Source organism: Palaemon carinicauda, chromosome 2 (genome assembly GCF_036898095.1).
Source record: "Palaemon carinicauda isolate YSFRI2023 chromosome 2, ASM3689809v2, whole genome shotgun sequence".
Classification (NCBI taxonomy): Eukaryota; Metazoa; Arthropoda; class Malacostraca; order Decapoda; family Palaemonidae; genus Palaemon; species Palaemon carinicauda.
Window position 1 is genome coordinate 133037201 of NC_090726.1, and position 27605 is coordinate 133064805.

The 27605-nt window shown below is 35.7% G+C and overlaps 1 protein-coding gene and 1 pseudogene across 3 annotated transcripts; both read left to right on the plus strand.

The window, feature by feature from the left end:
- Positions 1-3260: 3260 nt before the first annotated feature.
- On the plus strand, positions 3261-7291 carry LOC137620158 (uncharacterized; annotated as a pseudogene).
- Positions 7292-15387: 8096 nt separating this feature from the next.
- Positions 15388-23406, plus strand: LOC137627134 (uncharacterized). Of its 3 annotated transcripts, none has more exons than XM_068358221.1 (4): positions 15388-15430; positions 17180-17374; positions 17530-17623; positions 20537-23406. In XM_068358221.1, the coding sequence occupies exons 2-4, from the start codon at positions 17208-17210 to the stop codon at positions 21677-21679; spliced, it is 1404 nt and encodes a 467-aa protein (XP_068214322.1). In that variant the 5' UTR covers positions 15388-15430; positions 17180-17207; the 3' UTR covers positions 21680-23406. The 3 variants fall into 3 exon arrangements, with proteins under 3 accessions (XP_068214322.1, XP_068214317.1, XP_068214326.1); XM_068358216.1 differs by lacking the exon at positions 15388-15430 and adding an exon at positions 15433-15488; XM_068358225.1 differs by lacking the exon at positions 15388-15430 and adding an exon at positions 15439-15488 and having other exon boundaries at positions 17530-17617.
- The last annotated feature ends 4199 nt before the right edge of the window (positions 23407-27605 follow it).

Below are 27605 nucleotides of genomic sequence, written 5' to 3' on the forward strand. Positions count from 1 at the left end.
ATAAAATAAATCACCAGCTGTTGGTATTGTATATATTAGATGAGGTGATCTCTAGTTTCAAAGAAGTGGAGAAATATATCATTCAATACACTATGTCTGTTTTTATTAGTGGCCAAAAGGCGTCAGGCTTAGGTTATTTGTTTCTAGAAAATCGACTCACAACTGCCTCCTTGTACCACAACTGGTCAATCTACTTCAACAGTCTCCCAGCAACTATCTGGGGCCTATCCCCTTTAATATCTCGTTGATGGGTTATCCCCCAGTCTTTTACTCTCATTTTCATTGCCTCTAGGAGCTATTTGCTGGCTGCATTTATCCAACTCATCACATTTGCCATGGGAATACAAATGTCTTCTTTTCAAGGTTGACTAAAAACATGACTATAAACATTCTTCCAAGTGGCACTCCACTCCAGTATCAGCCAACTCGAGCACTACAAAACCAATCGATTTCTGTTGTCGCCTCCAGCAATTGTCCCAACACCTTATTGTTGCTTTCTTGACTATATGAAGAAAAATTCCTCAAAATAAAAATCCTCTTACGATTCGCTTGATAAAAATTTAGTTACATCACATCCAGAAAGAGAAAGCTTATTTACAGCTTTTCGTCAATATTCTAGGAGTTGTGGCTTATTCATACCTTCTGGTGTTTCTGAGGGTTGATTTGTGTTTATAAAAGATAGATTTCCTCATAGAACTATTGAATAGCTGGAAGTTGACTTTTAGCCACCTAATTGTTTAGTTCAGTGGTCTGTTTCGCCACTTGACATGTAATGACCGAGCACTTTTTTTTTCAAATATTCATTGAATTGTACTTAATCTTGAACTTTCTGGGCTTTATTTTGTTCCAATTTATGCAATTAAGGATCGTACTTGACACCAACATATTCCAATATATTTTGTTTATTATATTATATACTGTAATGCATATGCTACTAGGAACCTTTGGTAGGTGTTAAACCGCAGATGATAACCAAATTAATTGTTAATATTGAAGATTAAGGTCCCATATTGAACCCTAAGCTAAATTAAATGCCCAGTATATAGGCCCAGTAAAGAAATTGCACATATATTAGTTTATGAATGAATTATTTAGTCTTCGCTTGCTCACTCATTCAATACTTTAGGACGAAAAACCTTGACTTTTGCAATGGCAGACGTGTTCATGGCTTTCTAATAATTCTGTTACCTATATCATGCATGTCTTGTATTTACACAAGGTCTATATAAAATATGTTTTTCTATCTTTTAAATTTCCCATTATATGATCGCTCATGCCCTTCACCACTTGATCTTTAGATGATTATAACTTAGCATAATTATCTAAAAACTTTGATTTTGTATTTGATACTCTCTGATTTCACCATTGTCTATGTATGATTAATTTCAAACCCATATGTTTGAGATTTTGATATAAAAACGTTGGTTTTCTGTTTGTTCTATCATAAGATTTCATCTCAAACAAAGCAAAACTGTACGAGAGGGAACTGAAAACTGTTAATGGTAAATTCTCTGGCCTTACAATCACATGTAGCTAAACTTGTTCCCGTAGGTAACTTAGATCTTAATGTATTTCGGTAGGAAATCCTCTATTTATGCATGTTTGATTGAAGACTAGGCTGCTTCAGTGGCGTAATATTTATAAAACATTTTTTATTAATTTAATTTTCATCTTTTCAATGGCATTGCATTCTGTAAAGTCGTCAGTAAATGAATAGAGTATTTTTCTTCAAAGACAACTTATGAAATTTCGTTTATATACAAAGTCCAGGGACGTTCCAGGGTTCGGTGATCTTTTTCTTCTTTAAGTTGCAACTCGTTTCAAGCAGAACGGTACATATCATCGGGTTGGAAGAGTAATTGATAGATGATTAATTGATTGATCATGAATTATCGGGCATCCTGTCATCTAAGGTCATTAACTTCGTAATTGATAGATGAAGGCTTCATAACTGTATTTATATGAATCCAAATTGGTCTCATTCCAGTCGTCAGCCAGAAAAGTAGTTACGTTGCATGCTATCTTAATTCTCGTGTCTATGTTATCAAATGTCTAATTCTTCTGGAATTCTTGTAGTTCATGCATCAAGATGTAGTTTTAGTAAGCGACTGCCAGTCATTAGAGGATTTTTTTTTCGTTTAGTTGAAAGAAAGGAAAATTCCATTCTATCAACTAATAATAGTTTCCAGCGATGAAATAAGCATAACAAATTTACATCGCTTTTGCATAAATTGCAAGAGTCAATTAATTTAAGCTAATTTTCGTTATGTATTTGAAAAAAAAAAAAAAAAAAAAACATCAAAGCTGTCTTCTGTCCCAAACCTTTTGTTTTGTACGTAGATAGATACCAAGTTACTCTGAACAGCGTCGCTAGCAAACGCTTCCTACGCAGTCGAACCTCAGGATTGTAAAAAAAAAACACTTTGAAAGGGTCTTGCTCTGTTGAAAGTATTCAGGTAAAAGGCAAGATTGTGAAGTAGAATTTGATAATTGCTTTTAGAAAGTTGTCTCAAATTATGTAGCAAACTTTTTAACAGTGACTATGCGCATATTGTTCGTGGTATCTTAGAATATTTATAGTTTTGATTTGATAGATGTAGGAGAGGTTGTGTAAAAAATGAAAAAAAAAATAGAGAGAGTATTGATACTCATTCTATACATTATTTTAACCCATCTAAAGGATATAAAAACTCAAGAAAATAGGTCAATATGCATATGATAGAATTAAATAGAAAATCTTTTTAATAAAGCATAGACTTGCAGGGTTACTAAGCAATGCTTTCATTTGTGGTGGTCCATGACTGCTGCCTAAGAAGCTAGTGACAAAATGGAAGATCAGAGCAGATACTTGAAATGTTGGTAGCCTACACTAACTAGAAGGATTGAGGGAGATAGCGGATGTGATGGAGAGGAGGAGGATACATATCCTAATGTGTGCAGAAGATGGATGGAAAGGAAATGGAATTAGAGAGATAGGAATTGGGTATAAGCTCTATTATAGCAGTAGGAGATAGGTAAGAAATGGAGTTGGGGTCTTAAAAGGTAATAACTCGAAGGAAAAGTAGTGGAAGTAAAGAGATTCCAGTAACAATAGGGGATCAGATAGTAAATATAATTTCAGCATAAGGCTGTCATGGCCAAGAACAAGAAAAAATTATATTGACAAGATTTTAAGGCAGCTATAAGAATAGTGAAAGAGGAGGAGAAGTTATTCAAAGGAGCAGACATGAGTGGCAGAGTGGTGAAGAGAAGGGATTGATATGAAGAGCTCCATGGAGGCCATGGGTTTGGAATTAGAAAAGATGGGTAGTGTTAGAGCAAGCCATCAGGTGATACTGGGAGGAGAGCCGAGTGAAAATAGCTTTATTTCAACAGATAGTGAGCTTTTATATAAGAGTTTCAAAGCTAGAAAGTCACAAAAATTCAAACACATCAATTCATGAAAAGACAGGCTTAAACTGTTTCTGTTAACAGTGAGCTGTAGAACGAGATATACAGTAAAGAAGAAATGTAGGCGGCTCATCTTGCAGGAGATACACAGGTTTCAGGCTATCAATGGAGACCCAGTATTCTTTGCCACACATGTTGATTAAGAAAGCCTTCAGATTGCCTGGGATCACAAAGAAAGGGCCCATTAGCAGTGACTTGCTATTGTCATTACGTTGCGGAGTACAAATCTGTCGGTATATGTTGCTTAGCTAGGGGCTTGTAAGTCTGGCAGCATGGAGTCAGTTTTCCCACAATGTGACATGGGCACTGGAGATTGTCGGGAGGAGGTTGCAGACCGAAAAAATTCGGCAGGGACGAACAATGGGTTGCCATACACCATTTCAGCTGCCGAGTCGTCCTTAGACCCAAGAGGACCCAGAGAAGCTTGGTAAACCAGTTGAAGTCCTTGTAGCTGGACATCAAAGCTGTTTTGAGGGCACAAAGTAAACGAACAACCATTCCATTGGCAGCAGGGTTGTAGGTGGTTGTCTGAATAAGGGTTATTCCCAAGAGATTCGCTAATGATGTCCACAATAGAGAGGTGAAAAAAAGTACCCCTATCAGAAGTAATATGCTCAGAGATACCAAATTTCGCTATCCATCCTGAGAGTGAGGCAGATGCACATTGGGCGAACGTTGCAGTTTGATATTGTTGTTGTGGGCGTGGAAGGCATGAGCTTTTATTGCACCTTGTTGAACATGACGAAGGGAGTACCTTATAAGAAGTAGCGAAAGTGGAGTGGAATATCCAGATTCTGCCTTGGACAGTTTTCTACTGAAGAAGGCCAATGGGTAGGGTAAGCCATTGATCACCTGCTCGAGTACTGCACCAATAGCAACGTCGCTGGTATCAGTGGAGAGAAGGAGAGGGGCATGTGGCATGGGAAAAGTGAGAGCAGCAGCAGTTGATAGGGCATTCTTTGTGTTGCAGAAGGACGCCTCTTGAATGGGACCCCACTTCAGGTCTTTTGGCTTGGCCTTGAGGGAGTCGTAGAGGGGGCCAAGAGTGGCAGTGGTGGCTGGCATGAAACGGTGATGATAGTTTATCATGCCCAAGAATTATTGCAGTGCTTTGACAGTCAATGGTTTGGGGAAGTTCTGAACGGGTGTAACCTTCTCAAGGCCGTTCTTTTGCCAGCAGTTGAGCACGATGCGTAGATGACTTGGGGTGTTCCTCTTTGGAGAAAGCGAACCTAAGTATGTCATCCACTTGACTTATACAGAAAGGAACGTCCCCTAAGATGCCATCCATGAGGCGTTGAAAAGTGGCCCCAGTGTTACAAAGGCCAAACAGGAGTAATTGAATGTTTTATACCAAAGGGGGCAGTGATGGCAGTCTTGCGGATGTCTCCTGTGTTCATGGGCACCTGATAATACTCCTTCAGGAGGTCAAGCGTGGAGAAAACCTTCACTTTGTGCAAGTAGGAGTTCATGTCAGCGATGTTTGGGAGGGGGTAGTGATCTGGATCTATCTGCATGTTCAGGTGCCTCTAATCCCCACACGAACGCAGAGAGCCATCTTTCTTTAGGACGATGTTTAAGGGTGACGACCATGGGCTTGATGCCTTTTGGCAAAGGACCATTTCATCCATTTCGGCGAATGTTTGTGTAGTAGCTGCCAAATGATCTGGTGCCAGATACCTAAATCTGGCGAACACTGTAGCCTCTGTAGTCTTGATATGGTGATAAATACTATGTTTGGCATGAACCGTAGGCGTTTACCAAAGTTCTGGACAAAAAACTTCCAGGTACAACGTAAGGAGGTGGGCATAAGCATCCGTGAGTGCGCTGTTGTGGAGAGTGAGGTCGTAGGGGCCGGGTTGAAGAGGTGTCGACGAGTGAGTGTCTTCGTTGACTAACCATCGGTGAGCAACATCAACCAGTAGGTGGGAATGAGAGACGGTCCATACTAATTACAGTAAGTTCAACCACCAGACATCAGGAGTAGAAGCCAAAAAGACAGTTTGTCTCTCGCCATAAACCCAGTCCGTCACCCTGCTGCCTGTAACTTCATTGAGATTTAGGGTGGCATTTCATCCACGCCCAAAGTTCTCGTTACTCCATCAGATTGTTCATCAGCTTATAAAACTGTTGGCAAACATGGATTACTAAGATATACTGCCTAGTACGGTAATATACTGCCTAGCACGGTACATATCGCCGAGCTTACTTGTCCAAAAACAACACTCCACTTGTGAGAGAAAATTGTGAGATAAACAATGGCAGAACTTTACAGCATTCCAGGGATGTTACCAGCAGTGGCGGCACCACTAGAAGACGTGTGTGCATTTCCAAGAGGAGTACTTTAAAGGTGATTACATAACATTTGGGAAATGTAGACAATTCTCTTCTTTATGAACCAACGTCGGATACTTTTTGAATGGACCTCGTATATAGTATATATAGTATATATAAAGAGAGACTCATTTAGAGACACACATATATACTATATATATGCTGCATTGGAATCTCAAAAATGAATCAGAATTAAGAAGGGAATATACAGTATTCAACTTCAGCAAAATTTTTACATGTATCCATGTCAAGTAAATAAAAACAAGAAGAAAAATTATTCTTGAAGTTATTGTGTAAAGAAACTGACACATGGTAAAAAGGTAATAGCATTTTCTTCTTGTAAAGGTTACATAAGACACTATACCTGATGACTTCAGAGATTTACTCCAAACTTACCAATACAACTCAGAACAGGGACCTTTGTGGTGCTCCTGATTGCTCAACAGTGAAACCGACTTCCTTGCCTTACATAAAGATCTTCCTAACACCTTTTACAGCATCAGTGATGGATTCACTATGATGAAAATATACGGGTCATTTGTCAGAATTCTCAATGGCATCATAGATAACAAGCCAATTTGTGACCAGGAACAATTAGGATATTTTGTATCTGAAGCAGAGAACGAAAAGTTAATTGCTGTTAAGTTTTCTGCTATTCAGCAGAATCCGTCTTTGATGCAAGAAGTCCTTTCAAGCGCAGAAGACAAAGGCCTCGGAATCCCTCCACTTTTAAAAGTTGAACCTCCTCCTGAAGGAGAAGATAAGAGCTACATAAAATTTGAGCCTCCTCCTGAAGGAGAAGATAAGAGCTACAATTTAAGGCACGTTTTAGACAAAGACAACAGAGAGATTCACTGAGAAATGTAAGGTGGAAAAGGTTTCAATTAATTCTGGTTTTACAGCCCTTTTTAATGCATCCTTGGTCGCCTTTTTGGTAGAAAATAAGTACATCAAAAACTCTTATAAGATATACAATGGTCATGTCATCAATTCACGTCGTTACTGGCCACCGGATCATTCTGATGTCATGGGATGCCATGCCCTTGCTCCTATAAGATAATGGATAAATGTACCCCGATACTTGCATAATAAGTTTTGGGAATTTACTCGAAGTCTCCATCAGGATATCCATCATCACGTAAGGGAGGAAACGGTTCTACTGTGGGAAGCATACAAAAAGTTAACCAGAGGCAAAGAACTTGATTATGATAAGATTTTCTACCCGTGTAATCCAGTGCAAGTTGACTGTGTCTTTTCCAATTTAGGAGATGTGACTCACTTCTTTGAAAACATTGGATCTTATTTAAAGCCTCAACTTTTAGTTCGACAATCTCCACTATACCGTACTGACCTGTAGAACATTGCATATTTTTTCCATACTTTTAGGGGAAGGCTCATAGTAAGCTTACTATATAATTCTAAATTTATTAGAAAGGCTGTAGCTCAAAAGCGCCTGAGTCAGATTTTTAGTATGATGAAAGATGTAATAAACGGTAGTTTTTATTAAATAATAACAAATAAATTGCATGCCTTTGGACTTATATCTAGATATTTTGCACTTTTTCTTCTATGGTAATTTCCATACTGGTAAGGTTCAGGTGATGAAGATTTCCTTTTATCCTAACTGTGGCTGATAGAAAGGTATATAAATAATACTTTGAAATAGTTATTTTCTAACTAAGTTGTCTTGGATGATCGTGTTTTCAAACAAAAGTAAGACTAGTGACAGGACTGATAGGGAAGATCATAGATATTGTAAATGTATGGGAGATGTTTGAAAGCAAAGGGGAAAAGTTTCATGTGCCATGCATAGTCCAAGAGGTGGTCAACACTAATCGAGATGACATTAAATTTCTCAACATAGTTTGAGAATTCAAACTTGGTTACTTAAAGTGCAACATGAACGTCCATGAAGTTGAGAACCCACTGATTCTTGTTAGCCAGGTACATACACCACCTACTGCTTGGTAAAGAAGTTGATGTTAATACTGCCACTATACATCCTGTCGTTCTATAGCAATGCATCTTTTACAGAATTCCTTGAGCTACTCCATAGATATTGTAAATGTATGGGAGATGTTTGAAAGCAAAGGAGAAGAGTTTCATGTGCCATACACAGACCAAGAGATGGTCAACACTAATCGAGATAGCATTAAATTTCTCAACATAGTTTGAGAGTTCAAACTTGGTTACTTAAACTGCAACGTGAACGTCCATAAAGTTGAGAACCCACCGATTCTTGTTAGCCAGATACACACACCACCTACAGCTTGGCAAAGAAGTTGATGTTAATACTGCCACTCTACATCCTGTCGTTCTATAGTGATGCATCTTTTACTGAATTCCTGGAGCTACTCCATATCAACAATGCTAATGTAATTGTAGCATGCTAGTTACCATGACCATCAAATACATCATCAAAAACACTTATGAAGTTGTTATGAAACTCCCATCAACATTTTACAAGCAACCCTAAAGGTTCTTCTTGTCATATGTTATAGAGGCTCCCTATGCATTCCCATGGGCTTGATTTATCGACAAATAATGGTTTTGCAATGAATTCTCCTTAGGTGTGCTCTTCTTGAACTCCTTGGATTACATAAAAAGTAATTCTGGAAAAAAAGGAACACCCCATAACATACTGCTGATACATCATTGTCATCTTTGGGAACATAGCTGACAGACATGCCCTCTCAAATTTCAAGGACATCATCAAAGCTGAGTCTGGTCTACTCTTTCCTATATAGGTGAGTGACAAAAACCAGCTCCTCTACCCCAATGTCCGTCTGATTCCTCTTTTCAATAACAATAGTACCACAAAAAAACCAAAGGCCAACAATTCAGGGCAGGGCATTAACATTTCCATCGATTGCTCCATACATTACCTGAAGCTAACTGATTGGGCATACATCCATTGTGTTCTGAATTGCAGCAGTTGGGCATCTGCTCTCATGGAACTCAGTAGGGCTGCCCAACATCTTATAGATGGTGCCATACTCAAATGCATGGGGAAGAGTACCCCAAAATAGACAGTTAATCATTGATATGGTAAGCAGCTATATGGGGAGGAAGAGAGTTTCAATTTAAATGGGGAGGTTGGAAACTCGAATAGGGCCCAAACCATGTCTGAAGCTGGGATAAACCCTGATGCTATATCACTTCAATGTTTTCTACCAGAAGATGCACAATCAAGCACGTCAACCGAAAATGAAGGATGGCGAGTACTAATAAGCCTCTGCAGCCCTCCCAATCGTACTGAAATTTGAGTTAGGGAAAGGAAAGTTTAAAACAAAACTGAAGTCGTATCATCATCACCCTACAAAAAGCAACTTCTTTAGGTCAATCATTCCTCATATGCTGCTGTAAAATGAGATTATAAAAAACAAATTCTTGGTCAATTTCTTCGGTAGATGAGGATTGTCTTAATCAGGTACGTGGAAATATATTCTCTTTCATTAAAGCCTCTGATAATGGTTGCAATGCAATTAATGCAAAAAAAAAAAAAAATGGTCCCATAAGGAATGCAGAAATAGATAGCCTCGGTAGCTTGTGCATGTCAACTGCAAATCAGATGATGAATGATTAAGAATAAATTAAAATTCATTTATGGGATAGTCCTCTTGATGAGTTAAAGAAGTTACTCTTTTTTTTATTGCTTGTGTTAATCGCGCTATAGTTTTCTTGTGTGCTATTCCTACTGTTATGTAAAGCAAGATTATAATTATATTTGTTTAATTTGTGTTATTCTTGGAGCTATGTAATGAAAGGCACTTTCTTTTTACCTGTTCTATGACAGATTTCATATAGAGGAAGTATCACTTTCTATTTTTGTTAATTCCAGTTCCCATGAATTTAAAAAGCTGTTGTTTACAAGACACTAAGAATTTTAAGTTATTGCTTGTTTATTTCAATATTATTTCTAAATCTATTTTTGTGGAAGATAAAATTTTTTGTTTGGCGAAATAAATGCTTATTTTTCAATATAGGTGATTGAAAAAAGCACTCTCCTTGGGCTTCTTATCCGAACCATGGGATAAAAGTTCTCTTGATTTTTCTTTGTCATATTTTTACTAAAATAAGTTGCTAACAGCGTCTCATAATTCTCAGGGCTGATACACCAGTAACACATCTGTTTTGGAAATATTTCCATTAAATCAGAGGCTGCAATACTGAAGATAAATTAGCAATTTGGGTTATCTTTATGGCGGGCAGCTGATTGTGTAACCCAAATGTTTATACATTAATGTCTGGATTCTCTTAACGACCTCGGGATCAGAGACCCAGGCGAAATCACACAGAGACAAGAGCTTGTGACTGGCCGGGAGCCAAACCCTGGTCCGGCAAGCTTGTACAGACAGTGACTTACCACTTGGCCACGAAGAAAGATAAAAGTCAATGACAATTCTTCTGTACTTATACCTGTCGAATTCAGGATCTTTGTACTTAGAATTGAAATCAACCCATCTTCACCATCGTAGTTAATTGGTAGTTTGTTACTTGGCATTCGATTAACGATAAATTTTGCACATTTAGACGTGTTTTTCATATTCAAATAAGCCATATATATTTTGCCAAGTGGTAAGTCACTGTCTATACAAGCTTGCCGGACCAGGTTTCAACTTCCGGCCGGTCACAAGCTCTTGCCTTTGTGTGATTTCGCCTGGGGCTCTGATCCCGAGGTCTTTAAGAGAATCCAGACATTAATCTACCAAAAATAAAGGGCTTATTTTGAATATATATATATATATATATATATATATATATATATATATATATATATATATATACATGTATATATATATATATATATATATATATATATATATATATATATATATATACATACACATTTATATACTATATGTATGTTCATGTGTATGTATATATGTTTACTGGAGGTTTAATGAGATGATAAGTAATTTTCAGCCCTCGAGTGGTTTGAATTCGCATCCAAGATGCTTATATTCAGTGTCACATATGTCCTTTCCTTTTACCAGACCACAGGATAGGAAGTGGAACCTATGTGAAGACTTAAGAAAACATACTTTTAGTGGTTATCGCATTGGGGTGTAAGGATATCAGTGATTTCAGGTCTCAAAAACAGAATGTGAGAAAATCTTTTGTTTTCATATTTTAGTATTTTGTTATTAACTATTGTTTGTATTTTAATGATTTTACTAAGTCCCTTTTATTTTGTTTACTCCATTTATAGCCCTGATGATGAGACAAAAAAACAATTTTGTCCCAAGAATCTGGTGAGCCATTATTATTGCGAAACGTTACGCTGGCTTTATTCTTTACTGTTCGTGCTTTACATAGACGCATATATACACATATATATGCATACACACACAAACATATATATATATATATATATATATATATATATATATACACACATATACATATATGTATATATATATATATATATATATATATATATATATATATATATATATATATAATATAACGACGGAGCCGGTATCAAAAGTAACTGTAGGAGAAGTAAAGAAAGCCTTCAAAGGCATGAAATTAGGCAAAGCATAAGGAGAAGATGGCATAACAATTGTTTTTGTAATAAATGGAGGTGGAGGATTTTTCATCGTATTAAACTCGCTGAACTTTACACAAATGCCTGTAAGAATGCTCTATACCTACAGCTTAGACAAAAAATTATCATTATACTAATTCACAGGAAGGAAGACATAAAAGACCTGAAAAATTACCGCCAAATAAGTTTACTCCCCGGTAATATATGAAATATTTACAAAGACCATGTTATACCGCATAGAAAGAAAGCTAGGCTTTGATCAACCAAGAGAGCAGTTATGCTTTAGAAGTGGGTATTCGCAACTGACCATATCTAAGTAATTACCTGCTAATGGAAAAATTAACAGAGTATGACAAACCACTGCTATGTATGGAATTTTTAGACTATGAGGAGACTTTTGATTTTGTCAAAACTTCATCAATAATGAAAGCACTTCAAAGCCAAGGAATAGATGAGTATGAAGTTAGAACACTTGAGGGACAACAAACTCTAGGGCTGAGTACAAGAAGGACCAATGTCAAAAAATGGCCGATTGAAGATAAGACCACCACTAAACTAAAAAATTTCCTCTGTATCAGTGCTATAAGGGTTAATGTCGTCCGTGGGTTCAGGGAGCTACACTTAGCGCTCTATTCTAGCCAAAGTGAGGTAACAAATTAAAATATTCATGCTAGAAAGGCCAATGTTGTGATTGGCCCTTGTTATATTCATTTACTACAACCATAGAGGGCCACGTGAGAGGCCAATGTCAACTTCAGCCTTTCTTGCACCAAACGATTTTAACAATTTATATGCGTACATAACTTTATAAATCGTTTCTGTTACTAACGTGGTTGGAAGCAATTACTATTTATTTAATATCAAAATCAGTATTAATGTGCGTAATATCAGTGAATGTATGTTAGAGTACATCAGACATTGTCAAGATGCAACATGAATGAACCTCTAGCCTAATTCCTGAAAAAGGAAGTATTCCAAAAGATATTTTTATCTACCTTTGGTATTACGCTCACGAGAGCTAGGGTTGTTACAGAGAAGATGCGACAGTCTGAAAGTGGCAATTTAGCACCAGATGGAAGAGGAAAACATGGGAAACAAGAAAATATCCCCCAAATCTGTAGAGATGATCAAGAAGCATATCAATCAGTTTCCAGCTTAGAAAAGTCATTATGCTAGAGCATACTCAGAAAGAAAATATTTGAATCCAGATCTCACAATAGCTCAGATGTATCGATTCTACCAAAAATACTGCCATGAAAACAATTTACTACCTGAAAAAGAATCAATGTAGAGAAAAATCTTCAATGAAGAGTTCAATCCGTCCTTCCATCACCCATACCAGAACACTTGTGAAAAATGTGATGCTTTTAAGGCATCCCTAATGACTGCTAGTGAGGATGATAAAAACTGCATTGAAGGAGAGAAATCAGAACATCATGAACTAGCAGAGATGGCTTACAATGAAAAGAGCTGATAAAAGAGTTTGCTCTTAAAAACAAAGGAATTGTTACTGCATCCTTTGACCTCCAGAAAATATTGCCTTGCCCACTGTTGCAGACAGGAATAGTTTACTACAAGAGACAACTTGCTGTTTATAACTTAACCATTTTTTAAAAAAAAGTATGGATGGAAATAGAGCACACTGCATGAAGTGAGATGAAACGATTTCAAAAAGAGGTGGCCAAGAAATAGGTTCATGTGTAATGAAATAGTTGCATGGCCTCTCAAATGACATTAAGAACATTCGACTATATAGTGACTCTTGAGGTGGCCAAAATATTATTTGCAGCCATGCTTATGCATGTTTCCAGGAGTAAGGGAATAAAAATAACGCATTCTTTCTTAGAACCCAGCCATACACACATGGAAGCAGACACAGTACATGCTTTGATAGAAAAATATAGAAAATCAGCTACAAACATTGAGGTGCCACGGGACTAGAGCACAACATTCAGAGCAATCCATAGCAAAAATAAGTTACAAGTGACTGAAATGCAAACAGAAGATTTCATTAATTTTAAAAGTGTGTATATGTCTGCTGGCCCCCTGGTGAATCGCCATAAATATAATAATGGACAACAAGTAAATGGGATGAAAATTAAGAAGATGGAATATAATCAAAATGAAATTGGTCAGATTATGTGCTGGACATCCTTTTTTCGAAAAAGGAAGACCACCCATTTGGATTCTCCCACAGCTTGAACAGGGACCAAGGAAAATTCCACCCAGAAAGTTGAAGGACTTGATTTCTACAGGAAGCAAACATTTTACAGAAGCCTGCAGGCGGCAGAAGATGCTTCAGATGATGTTTATTTAGATGATGAACCCAATATGTGAGTGTTATGGCGGATGACACAATTACTATGTATCATTACTTTCCTATTGGAACTCAACATGTCAAAAACTAATCAGATTTTTTTCCCTAAATTTAATTAATCTACTTGTTTGTAAATTAATCACTCATTTTTTTCACTTTTCTTTAGCCATTGATTTAGGATGTTAACATGCTAAAAATTGTATCAATTTTTGTTTAGTGAATTTGATTAATCTACTTGTGTTTGTAAATTAATCAATGTAATATTTTTCACTTTTCTTTAGCCATTGATTTAGGATGTTTTTTTTTTTTTTTCATTCTAAGCAAGAATATTATAGATATTGTAATGTATAATAGCTACTAGAAGGATATAGATTAACTTCAAAATGTTTGAAATACTTTTTTCCAATAATGCAATTTTTTTTTACACAATTTGCAGGCAATAAATTTTTCAAAGCTTGGTCTAATATATTTTTTTTTTCATCGAAATGAAAAACAATAATGCAATGCCTTGGTCTGTAAATAACAGTTTAAAAGACAAGCAGTCTAAACAAAAAAGAGCTTTCGTTTGCTGTAATTGCCTGATTTTTAATATAGGAAGCAATCTTTCAAATGCGTTTTTCTCAAAACATGGTTTTATGACATTGGCGCTTCTTGTACTCAGCCCTAGAACTAGAGTTACGGATGAACCTATAGAGATACTAAATGAATATATATACTTAGGACAGACATCAAGTGTTTCCCTAGGACAAAAGACCAAAATTAAAAGAAGAACAAGCATTGGATGGTGAGCTTTTAGTAAACAGAATTAAATTGAATTAAAATGCTGTTTTCTCCAAAAAGAAAAGTATTTAATCTGATAGTCATACCAGTATTGATTTATGCATCAGAAACTTGGAGACTTACTAAAGTCTTACAACATAAGCTAGTTACAACTCAAAGAACAATGGGAAGAATAATAATGGTAATAACACTAATAGAAAGAAAAAGAACAACATGGACACGATAGCAAACTAAAGTAGAGGATATTCAAACATGTAAGAAAAAGAAATAGAAATGGGCAGGACATATAATAAGATTAACAGGTAATAGATGGACATTAAGAATAACAGAATGTGTCCTTAGAGATTGCAAACGAAGCAGGAGAAGGAAGAGAAGACGATGGATTGACTAGCTAAGAATTTTTTTCTTTTTGGTATAAACTGGCATAGAAAGACATAAACAGACACGAGTGGAGGGAAGGTCATGTCTGAGGCCTTTGTCCTGCAGTGGATTAGCAACGGCTGATAATGATGTTATATATATATATATATATATATATATATATATATATATATATATATATATATATATATATATATATATATGCACATCATCTAAGTCTAACTATTAGAGGGGCATAAAATGTATAAATTATAATTGATGAATTCTAAAGTATAAGCATGTTTTTTTCATGTATTTATTTAATTTTCTTTCTGTAAGGAACCGTACGTATCGGTATATAATAGTGAAGTTGCCATCGTTTCTATTCTAGCAATCTATAAAACCTAGAATCTGGTTGAGATTAGTTCTTTACAGCCTATAACAAATACCAATATGTAAAGATGAAACGTGAAACTAGGGCGTGTCTAAGTCTGTGAAGTTTGTAATAGCTTTAAAAGGTGAAGAATGAAGTAACCAAGATAAACCCATCTGGCAACTTGATCACCAGCTTATCGATAAGTGCAGCACGAGAGGCTGGTTTCTGTGCCACATAACATTGTTTACTGTTGAGATCGGTGGTAGGTCCTTTTTTGCACAACAGCCAAGGTTCAGGTTTTGGGAGGAACATTGTCGAAAGTTTGTGTTTTTTAGATGTTTTGTTTGTGCTAGTGGTAGGAAATTTAACGAGATATTGATGATTGTTTTTAAAAAAAGGATAAAAAGATTCGATGTTCATTGTAATGATAATAATCGTATTATTTATCAAAAGTAGATAATAGCCTGATTGATTAGATTTGGACTTTAGTTATTTGGAAGTGTAATATTATGGTCTAAACTACGGCACAGTCGCACACAAACACTCAAACACAATTTTGCTGTGTGGAAATTTCGTATTCTCTGTGATTCTCAGAGCGCTGTTATGTTTCGGACCTTAATTGACAATGTCTCCTATATGGACATTGCAGGTGAACAAGCTAGGTTATATTTTATTCCCCTACTCTTGTTCAAATGGCTTTCATCCTTATCATACATAAGTCATGGCCCTTATACAAATCGCATGTCAATTATGGGAACTATAGTAGTTCAGAGTAACGTGTGCTGTAGCTTTTAGGCTACTCTGAATGTTAAAAAAAAATGTGATTCCATCTATAAATTTTCTTGGAAATTTACCTAGTAGAACTGATTATAAAGCCAAATAAACTAACGAACGTAAGACAAGTTGTGATGATTATCTGGATTTAGATAACGATTAAGTCATGCTCACTCGACAGTCTGTTGATATTCCGGGTACTATCAGTAAACTTACATTCAATGTTATATAGATTCTGAAGATAAAATTTTGTTTTTCAACAAAATTTCTCTGATTCCGCTGTGTCGTGTTTTATGTTAATCCGTTCTTGTATGTACCGAGTAAGGCCTTCAAGGGTATATCGCCATAAGATATAAGATTAATTTTGGGATTTTTTCTCTGACGATAAATGATTTGAAACATTATGTGTCGTGTCCACATGGAGAATAATCATGTTTTCGCTCCAAAGTTTTGAAATCTACTTAGAATTAATTAAGAATATTATTTTCCTTTCATCATATTTGATAACTCGATATTTGTGACTACCTACTTCTTTGCAAGTCAATGGCACGTGTGATAAGATTATGGGAATCATGTATCTTGTGTTTCTTTAACAAAAATAACAAAATCACACACACAGCTCCGTGAAATTAAGGAAAATTTATGTTTACATTAGTTCCCCTTCTAATATTATGTTTTTATAATATTCTCTAGTATCAAACTTTCTTTTTTTTTTTACAATAACCTAATACATTAATTACTATTTTTCAGCTTTGTGTTTGCATTTCACCGTTTAATATATGTAGTAAGATAAGCGTTTCATATTTTTATAGTGTGTTTAAAAAAATAACTTTTTTCTCTTTTTTTTATTATATCAGTATTTTTTTTTAATACTTACGACCATAAAGAGGCTTTTATACTATACGTTTGCAAGAAACCTATTGCCCAAAACATCGGTATCATTTAATACCAAAGTTTTCATGAAACCATCTTGTCTTTCTTATTCGTACACTTTTATCGTCAATTCGTTTGGAAGTTTAAGATAAGAGTTTTAGTTATATATTTCTTTTAAAAAGAATTGGCATATTAGGCAGTTGACTGCTTTATGTAGTAATTGCGCATCACTAAGACTTATGGTGTCGATGCTTTGGAAGGGTCTTAATACTATTTACGCTAACGGTCCAAAATGTTTCATAGAAATAATAAGTTCTGAAACTGTGAAGACCATTCATTTATGCTATTCTTCTTCCGTGGACAGAAAGCTATTTTGACCTGATTTAATCAATATGGAATCCGAAAAGGGAGAGTGGATCAAGGAAGCTTCTGATATTGAGAGGCTCTACGAATTGAGTCATAAAAGGAGAAGTTTCTTATTGGCTTATCAGTTAAGTTTGAGCAGTCTCCAGCCCCTTGAGGAAGGACATGTAAGAAAGGCCCTTATTCATCTTCACAGGTAATTATTACTTGTTCCTATTCAATGATACAACGCCTGTCGGTGAAACATTGCTTTTAGATGTATACATTTGCTATTTTTCAGCAAATATTATTTTATCCTTAGTTTCATTGCTTGAAATGAAAGATTTATTATTTCTTCCATAATGTTTTCAGGAAATGCCCCGCTCTCCGCATTTGCTTTGGTGAACGTAACGGTCAAACTTGGCTTCGATACATGAGGAAGGAGGAACTCGATTTTCAGGTACAGGTAAAAATACATCATAGAAAGGGATGGTTTTGAAATCAAAGTATTACTCATTATCTGATAATTATATTGGCCAAACTTCCCAATAACCGAGGTTGATGACTGCAAGACATGCAATCATAAAAACCCTCTGCCAAATTATAAACCATGGCTAATGCAATTAAAATTTTTATGCGACTAGGGCATCCCCTGTAAGTGATGCGCATCAGGATTCCCCTATTGGCGTGATAAAAGGATGAGGGGTACCACAGGGTTCATGGCTGTGACTAAATGCGCTAGTGACAAAAGGAAAGCTCTAAGTAGGTACTTGGAATGTCGGTACACCAACGGGAAGATTTAGGGAGATAATGGATGTGATGCAGAAGAGGGGAATACATGTCCTTGGAAATAGAACTAGAGATAGGAAATGGGTATAAACAGGTCATGAGATGGAAGAAGTGGACTTGGGGTCACAATAGGTAATAATTGGAAGGAAAAAGTGGTGGAAGTAAAGATAATAAATGATAGATTTTAAGGATTCCTATAATAATAGGAGATCAGATAGTAAGTATTTCAGCATATGCCCCGCAGATGGGTTGCCAATAACAAGAAAATAAATTATTTAGACATGAATTTGATGCAGCTACTAGAACAGTGAAAAAAAGGGGAAAAGACAATCTTAGGAGCAGGTATAGATAATAGATTGGGAAAGAGAAGGTAGGTTTATGAAGAGCTTGTAGAGGCCATGGGTTTGGAATTAGAATTGAAGATGTGGATAATATGTTAGAGATGGCTCAGAGTTTTGAAGTGGCATGTATGAACACCTGATTTCAGAAATTGGATAAGCAACTGATGACTTATGAAAGTGCAGGAGTGGAAAGCTAAATAAATAGCATCCTGGTTGGAAGAGTTAATAAAAACATTGTGATGAACTGTAAAATGATTTTTGGGAAGCATTTGTTAAAGAGCATAAACTGGTAGAGATGAATTTTAAAATGAGAGGTAGAAAACCGAAGAAGAGAAAGAGGTGATCTAGGTTTGGGATCTTAAAAGAGAAAAGGGTTTGCAATTTATGAAGATTTTGAAAGAGAGACGACTAGAGAGGTTGAACTTTAAGAGTGTACAGGTTAACCGAGTAGAAAATATTAAGGTGGGTATGAAAGAAATGTGTCGGGAAACAGGAATTAGTGGGAAGAACCAGTGGATATGGTGTGTAGAAAGGAGAAAATTGGTGATGGAATAGAAAGGTGCAAGTCAGTTAAAATAAAATCGATGGCATATAAGGAATTGAAAGTAAGGCATATACAGGGTGCGGAGGAACGGCACAGAGAAAAAAGATTCATCGAGGAAAGTAGTTATAGTTATTGGGAGAGCAGTAGAGTAATTAAATGAAAGCATAGGAACAAGGAAAGGAGAAAAGGACTACTAAAAGATTTCAAATTTGAGGTAAAGGTAAAGACAGGATTTGGGGCAACTGGGAATTATCAAGGATAAAGAGGGAAATATATATCGCATAGGGATAAAACCATCAAGAGGAGATGGAGAGAATATTATTAACAACTATGGAATACTGAGAGAGAGAGAGAGAGAGAGAGAGAGAGAGAGAGAGAGAGAGAGAGAGAGAGAGAGAGAGAGAGAAGCTGGGCGAAGCACAAATGGTGGAGGGGCCAATGATGGAGATATGGAATACAGAAGTGAAGGGGGCATTGAGTTAAATGAAAAATGGTAAAGCACCAGGTCCATCAGTGTTTCAAATTGAAATGGTCAGGATACTACCTACAGAGGGGGAAGAATGGATGCTATATTCATTAAGAGTTATATTGGGAAAGGAAATAATGCATAAAGACTGGGAAGAGAGTCTAATGGTATTTATATTTAAGAAGAAAGGTGATGTCATTGATTGTGGTAACTACATGGGAAGAGGATTTATGAGCGGGAGAGAGACTGAATGTCATCTTTATAGCAAACTACAAGAAAAGAGGCTAGAGGAAAACCAGAAGCTCTTTTGTGCTTTTGTAGATATAGAGAAGGCTTGTGATAGAATACCAAGAGTAGTGATGTTTTGGTAATTGAGGAAGATTAAAGTCCAGGAGAAGTTGGTTAAAATGGTAAGAGATTATGTACAAAAGATCAAGGACAAAATAACAGTTGTTGAGGAAACAGAAATCTTTAAAGATAGTGTTGGATTACATCAGGGGTCAGCTTTGAGCCCTATTTTATTTGTGGAGGTCATGAATGTGTTAAGTGAAGGGATCATATGCAGATGATTTGGCGATTACCGCTGAAAAGGAGGAAGACTTACAGGGAAAGGTTGTAGAGGGGCAAGGGACTGGAGAGTGGTAGCTTGAGAGTAAATCTGGATAAGACAAGCTATGGTGATCAGTGGGGAAGGTAATGACAGGATAGCTATGCATGAAAGTAAAGGCTTGGTTATAAAACAGGTGAAAGAATTCAGATACATGGAATATATTATAATTCAGAAGGGAGGATGTGAGCCTAAAATTAAGAATAAGATAAAAGTAGCTTGGAGGAAATGAAGATAGTGGGAGTGGTATGTGATAAGAAAATGCCAATTAAGCTAAAAGTTGAGATATATAGCACAGAAATAAAACCTGTGTTAATGTATGTATTGGAAACGTGGGCTTTAAAACAAAAAGAGAAAGCAAATCTTGAGAGAACAGAGATGAGAATACTTAGGTGGATTATGGCACAGTTTCAACTTATTGCTTTAGTTTGGTATAGAAATTTCACTTGGGGGTTTTTATTTCATACAAAAGTAAGCAGCAACATTTGGACACACTCCTTTTTTTAAAGTGTTTCAAGTAAAACTAAATAGGGAATTGTTATGATCTTTGTTGAATTCTTATAACATGATAGTGCTTTATGGCAGTTTTTTAAGATTAGTTGTGAAACGCAATTTTGTGTTCTTTTCCATAGGTTGTGAAAGATGCAGAACCTGACGAAATTAGAGATTTGTTACAGACTTATCGGTACAACTCCGAAGAAGGCCCTTTATGGTGTGCCCGATTACTATTATGTGAAAATGATCCTTTAGCCTTGGATAAAGAACTCCCCTACATCTCTCACTTATTCATTGGAATACATCACGGCATCTGTGACGGATTCACCATGATGAAAGTCTGTGGAGCTTTTGTCAGGATTCTGAATGACGTCATAGACAACAAACCTGTGTGTGACAAGGATCAGATTGGCTATTTTGTACAAGATCCAGAAACAGAAAAAATTGTTTCTGCCAAGATGTCTGCCATTCAAATGAACCCATCTTTAATGCAGGAGATCATTTCAAATGCAGACGACAAAGGCATTGGAATCCCATTGCTTTTAAAAGTTCAACCTCTTCCAGATGGAGAAGACAAGACTTGTAATCTAACACATGTTTTAGACAAAGACACCACATCAAGATTTCTTGACAAATGTAGAGCCGAAGGAGTAACATTTAGTGCAGGATTTTCTGCCCTTGTCAATGTGGCCATAGCATCGTTCTTGGTAGAAAACAATTATATCCAAGATTATTACAGAATATGTAGTGGTCAGCTCATCAATTTACGTCGGTACTGGACAGCTGATCGAACCGAATCTCTGGGATGCCATATCCTGGCTCCACTGTATTTATGGGCAAAAGTACCGATAGATTTTAGTACAAAGTTTTGGGATTTTGCTCGAACTCTTCATCGAGATCTTCTCCATCATATTAAGATAGAGTCGATTTTCGTACGCGAAGCTTATGCTAAGTTAACCAACAGCAAAGATCTCGATTATGATGATATATACTTCTCATCCAACCCGATGCAAATAGACTGTACGTTTTCTAATTTAGGAGACGTAACTGATTTTCTGGGGGACACAGGAGGCCACGTAAAACCTTATTTTTTGGGGCGACACATTTCACTCCATTATTCAGATATCAAAAACTTTTCATATTTTATCCATACATTTAGGGGTCGGTTCATAGTAAGTATACTATATAATACTAAGTTCGTTACAAAAGCTGTAACTCAAAAACACTGTGACCAGATCTTTACCATAATGGAAAAGGTCTTAAATGGTACTATTTATTAGACTGCCCTTTAGTAAATTAAACGTTGATATATTTTCACTAAACATTTTAGCTTCTAAATAAATTTGTACCTGAAAAGTGAATTATGATCAGAACAAGATTTTTTAAAAAATTCTTGTTCAAACACTTAAAAGGTCCTTTTAAATCAAATTTCCTTCTAACATATTTTGACCAGCTTTTGCTTTAGAATAAAACACAATAGATTACATGGAAATATTTTTTTCTTAGCAACCATATATTAAATCCTTTCTTCCTGAGTTTATCCTGTTTTTATTATATTACTGGCATAAATCAATGTACTCATTATGAACTATTAGTATTTAATAAAACTTTCAACATCATAGAAAATTACTGTTTATATGTTTAACTTAAAATTAATACGCTTTAATAATAAACCACGTCACTGGTCGTCAGTATTATGCAGAATAGATTAGGAGGTGAAAAATAGTTTTAAAGAAGTGGAGAAATCTATTTTTTACTTCTTTAGGCCTGTATTTATTGGTGACAAAAATGTGTAAAGCTTAGGTTACCCGTTACTATTTAAGAGAAATTGACTCAACTGCCTCTTCATATGAGAACCCAATAAATCAGACTTCATCAGTCACCCAGCAAACATCTGGAGCCTATCCCCTTTTCTCTTTCGTTGATGGGTATCTACCAGTCCTTTTTCTCTCTTCCTCATTGTCTATTGGAGCCGTTTGGTGGTTGGCTGTATTTATCCCACACAAAAATTTGCCTTGTATTCAAGAAAGAGTATAAGCATTCTTCAAAGTGGCACCCCACTCTAATATCGGCAAAACCAATAAATTTCTGCTGTTGACTCCAGCGTTTGTTCCAACACCCTCTCGTTGCCTTCTTGACCATATGAAGAAAAAATCATAAAGATGAAAATCTTCTTACGATTCACTTGGTAAAACTTTAGTCACATCACATCCCTAAGGAGAAAGCTTATGTACGATTTCTTATCAATACTGGTTTTAAAATGCTATGATTTATGAGTTCTTCATACTTTCTGGTGTTTTATAGTAGTTGAATGGGCTGCTTCGCCACTTGATATGTAGCTATCGGGAACTTTTTTCCAGTGTTCGTTGAATCACGCTTAAATATGAGTTTTCTTCCCTTTATTTTGTTTCTCTTTACATAATTAAATATCACACTTGACATCAACATATTATGATTCATTTTGTGCATCATATCTTATAATGCATAATCCTACTAGGAACTTTTAGGTAGGTGTTAAACCGTAGATGATATATAAATTGACTTAATATTCAAGATTAGGGTCAAATATTGACTCCTAAACTAAACTTGTACATAAACCCAGTAGACAAATACCACACATATGAGACCTTTTATTGTATTAGCTACTGAAGTATTTTTGAATGAAGTGTTGTACTCCTCGCTAACTTACTCAAAAGTCCACACATGCATAATCATACTTTACAACGAAAAACTTGGAACTTTGCATTGTCAAACATCTTCATCACTAAATAATTGTGTTATCTATACCATGCAGACTTTGTATTTACACCAGGCCCGTGTCACATATGTTTTTTAATCGTTTAAATGTCTCATTTGTCACCCATTTTCTCCACCACTTGACTTTTGTGATACTTATAAATTAGCATAATTACCTGCAAAACTTGATTTTGTATCTGATGGTTCCTGATTTGACTGTTGCCTCTGTTTGTTTGATTCTTTTTTCTCGAACCCATATGTTTGAGATGTTGTTGAAAAAAAAATATGGTTTTTCATTTCTTTCTGTCTAAAAATTTCATCGCAAACAAAGCAGAACTTTAGCTGAAAGGAACTGGAAAAATTACCATAGTAAATTCTCTGGCCTTGCAATCACAGGTAGCTAAGTTACATTTTAGTGTATTTCAGTAGGACACCCTCTTTCATACATGTTTCATGGAACAATATGGCTGCTTCAGTGATGCTAATTTTGTTAGACTCCTTTTCTGTTGCTCTAATATCCTTCATTTCAACAGCACTGCTTTCTTCCATTAACTACGCTATTCTCATTCTCAGAGAGGATATGGATATTCATGATTAAATTAACTAATTCTTTAACTTTAACCCTAGATAGGTACGGTCCTCGGACACCCCTTTAAGGGTATACTCGGACGCGAACGACCCCGACGCCAAAAAAATTCTTGAAAAATCAGTTTTTGCAGTAACCTCCTTTTTTCTTTTGCCAAAAAAAACTTCAATGAATGCTTAAAACAACTGTAAAGATAAATACTACTCATCTGCAAAAAAACTATTTATTATAAATATTTTAAAAAATTAAGTAGAAAAAAAAAAAGACCTGACATAAAAATTCATAAAAAAAAAGTTTATACATATATACACAAATCCTTTTAGGAATTGATTCTTGAATGTTTAGGACACATCTTGATGTATTTTGGATGAAGTCAGACCCATGGAGGTGAAGATCTGAAATGAGAAAAAAAGGGTAACTTTTTTTGGCCAAAAAAAATTGTCCAAATTTCATGAATTTTTTTGGGTACCCAAATGAAATAGGAAGTGGCTAATTTTTTTAGGGAATAAACATATGTTATCCTAAAATAGAAATATGTAAAAAAATCTTCATTATTTTGTAAATTACATTTATATCAGGGGCCATATCTAAAGGTAATTTTTTGAGTACTTGGAAATTTCGTAAAAAAATACATATATTTAATATATAATATGATATTTATGCAGGTAAAAATATACCAAAATATCACAAATTCTATAGGGAACAAGAATATATATAGATAGGGCAGCTTACGCTTCGGATATGTCCACAAAATGGCCCCCAACCACACTGTCTCAGACTCCCTAATCTGCCACTTGAAATGTAGGAAGGGTATGTCAATTTCAAGGTGTTATTTACTAATCTAATTATTATTGGATATGCATAAAAATTGTATGGTGGGTTGCTGGATAATTGTCGATTATTTTACGACTATAATATTAAAATTCTGACCCAAAAAAATTTTTTGAAGGGAAATAAAATCGAAAAAAAAAATGTAAAACAATATTTTAGCTAAAAAAATTTGATGATATTCAATCAAAAAAAAAGTAAACAAAATTTTCCGACAAATAAACATCTAGAGGAATCATTACTCTGTGATAGTTCCTTAGTACGTAGTAATTTTGAAAGAATTGGGAAAAAACGAAAAAATGGCAATCACCGGAAAATCGAACACATACCTATATATAGGCTACGCCATATCTGGCTAAAAAAAAGATAGGCATGGGTAGCCAGATCATCTAGAAACACTTTCCAACACTATAAAAATATAAGTTTTGCGACACTACTTGCCAATTCCTTACGGTAACATGACTAAGCAAAAAAATGCAAAACAAATAAAAAGGGGCACTCGTGGAAAAATGGCCATTCTAATATACGGCATTTCAGAAAAAAAAAATTTCAGCCACGTGCTAGGCAAACCATCAAGGCATATTTTCCGACAAATAAACATATAAATGAAATATTACTCTGTGATAGTTCCTTAGTACGTAGTAATTTTGAAAGAAATGGGAAAAAACGAAAAAATGGCAATCACAGGAAAATCGAACACATACTTATATATACGCCATATCTGGCTAAAAAAAAAATAGGCATGGGTAGCCAGATCATCTAGAAACACTTTCCAACACTATAAAAATATAAGTTTTGCGACACTACTTGCCAATTCCTTACGGTAACATGACTAAGCAAAAAAATGCAAAACAAATAAAAAGGGGCACTCGCGGAAAAATGCCCAACATTCTAATATACGGCATCTCAGATAAAAAAAAAAGACATGCACGTGTTAGCCCAACCATCAAGGCACACTTTCTAACACATAAACATGAAAAAAAAATCAATAATATACGGCAATTCCTTACTACGTAGTAAATTTTTACAAATATTGAAAAAAAACAGAAATTGGCAACCGCAGTTAAATACCCAATATACCAATAACTACGTCGTATCTGACAAAAACAAAATCACGCATGGGTAGCCAGATCATCTAGACACACTTTCCAACATTAAAAAAGCAAAAGTTTTACGACACTATTTCGCAATATCTTACGGAAAAATGACTTGGCAAAAAAATTAAAAAAAATTAAAAAGGGACACTCGCGGTAAAATGCCCGACATTCTAATATACGACATCTCAGATAAAAAAAAAGACATGCACGTGTTAGCCCAACCATCAAGGCACACTTTCTAACACATAAACATGAAAAAAAAATGAATAATATACGGCAATTCCTTACTACGTAGTAATTTTTACAAATATTGAAAAAAAAACAGAAATTGGTAACCGCAGTTAAATACCCAATATACCAATAACTACGTCGTATCTGACAAAAACAAAGTCATGCATGGGTAGCCAGATCATCTAGACACACTTTCCAACACTAAACAAGCAAAAGTTTTACGACACTATTTGGCAATATCTTACGGAAAAATGACTTGGCAAAAAAATGAAAAAAAATGAAAAAGGGGCACTCGCGGTAAAATGGTCCTCGTGGTGATGAACGACATTTTAACTAAAAAAAAAAAACATGCACATGGTAGCCAAACAATCCACCAAGACTTTCCACAACTGATAACCTATACAAGTTGCACCATTCTACGACAATTTCATAATACGTAATAACTTTGATAATTATGCAAACTACCTCAGAAGGGTAAACTCGGACGCGAACGACCCCGACGCGTCTCAGAAATCGGGGAAGGAGTACAGCTACAGCAATGCACATCTGGACACTACTAGAGCGTGTAGGGGAGACACCTCCTGCAGGTCGATCACCCACAAATTCAGTCACAGGGGTGAGTCACGTGAGAAAAACCTGTTTTTTTTTGACGCTCGGGGTCGCAAACGACCCACCGTACCTATCCAGGGTTAAAAGAGTACAGGGACGTTCCTTGGGTTCGGTGATCATTTTTTTTTATCGTAGTTTGGTAGTGAGGGTAAGTTGCATCGCTTTTCAAGCAACAAGATACATCTGCTTTTCATCAGGCTTGAAGAGTAATTGATAGATGAAAACTTCATAGCAGTATTTATATGGGTCCGAGTTTGTCCCATTCCGGGCGTCTGGCAGAAAAAAAAGTAGTTACTTTTTAAGCTATGTTATTTCTCGTTACTATGTTGTCAAATGTATGACTGTTCTAGAACTCGTGTAGCGTATGTATCAAGATGTAGTTTTAGTTAGAGATTGCCAGTTGTTATAGGATTTTTTTTAAGTAAAACTGAAATTGTAAAATTATTTTCAATTCTTTCAACCAATAACGGTTTCCAGCTGTGAAATAAAGAATAGAAAATTTACATGGAATTTGCCTAAATCTTAAGAGGTGAGTCATCAAAATTTATTTTTGATAAGTATTTAAAAACATTTAAAACTGTCCTCTGTGCAAGACATTTGGTTTTGTACTTAAGCTAAATACCAATTAATCTGGATAGCGCTGAAATACGTTTTGTGACGGGCCGAGAGAAGGTTGTGACTCAAAGGTAGGATGAAAGCAACTGAGTAAACTTCATTACAGCATACAAAACATAACAGGCCATTTCATGTTCAACCGAAAAGCTCACCGGTTAACAGTTAACGGTGAGAAAAACAGACATGTTATTTCAGGTTCTTATCAGTGCGAGGGGAGAGCGAAGATACAAGCATGATACATACAAAAAATGAAATGTCGTTACTATGTACGATCGTGTGACACACGTTTGGTACATGGCTCGCCCCCTAAAAATGACATACTGTACATGTTAAATAGGGCGCCCTGATCTAGAGAGGCGAACTGTAGGTGGGTCATCTGGCAGGAAATAAGCAGGTTTTAGACGATCAGTGGAGACCCAGTCTTCCTTGCAATGAATGTTTAGTAGGAATGTTTTCGGACTGCGTCGGATCAAAAGAAAAGGGCCCGTGTAAGGGGGCGTTAGC

Coding starts and splice junctions, on each gene's coding strand:
- LOC137627134 (XM_068358221.1), top strand. CDS start 17,208: ATGGAATCCGAAAAGGGAGAGTGGATCAAGGAAGCTTCTGATATTGAG. Junction 17,375..17,529: donor GCCCTTATTCATCTTCACAG/GTAATTATTACT, acceptor TAATGTTTTCAG/GAAATGCCCCGCTCTCCGCA. Junction 17,624..20,536: donor AACTCGATTTTCAGGTACAG/GTAAAAATACAT, acceptor TCTTTTCCATAG/GTTGTGAAAGATGCAGAACC.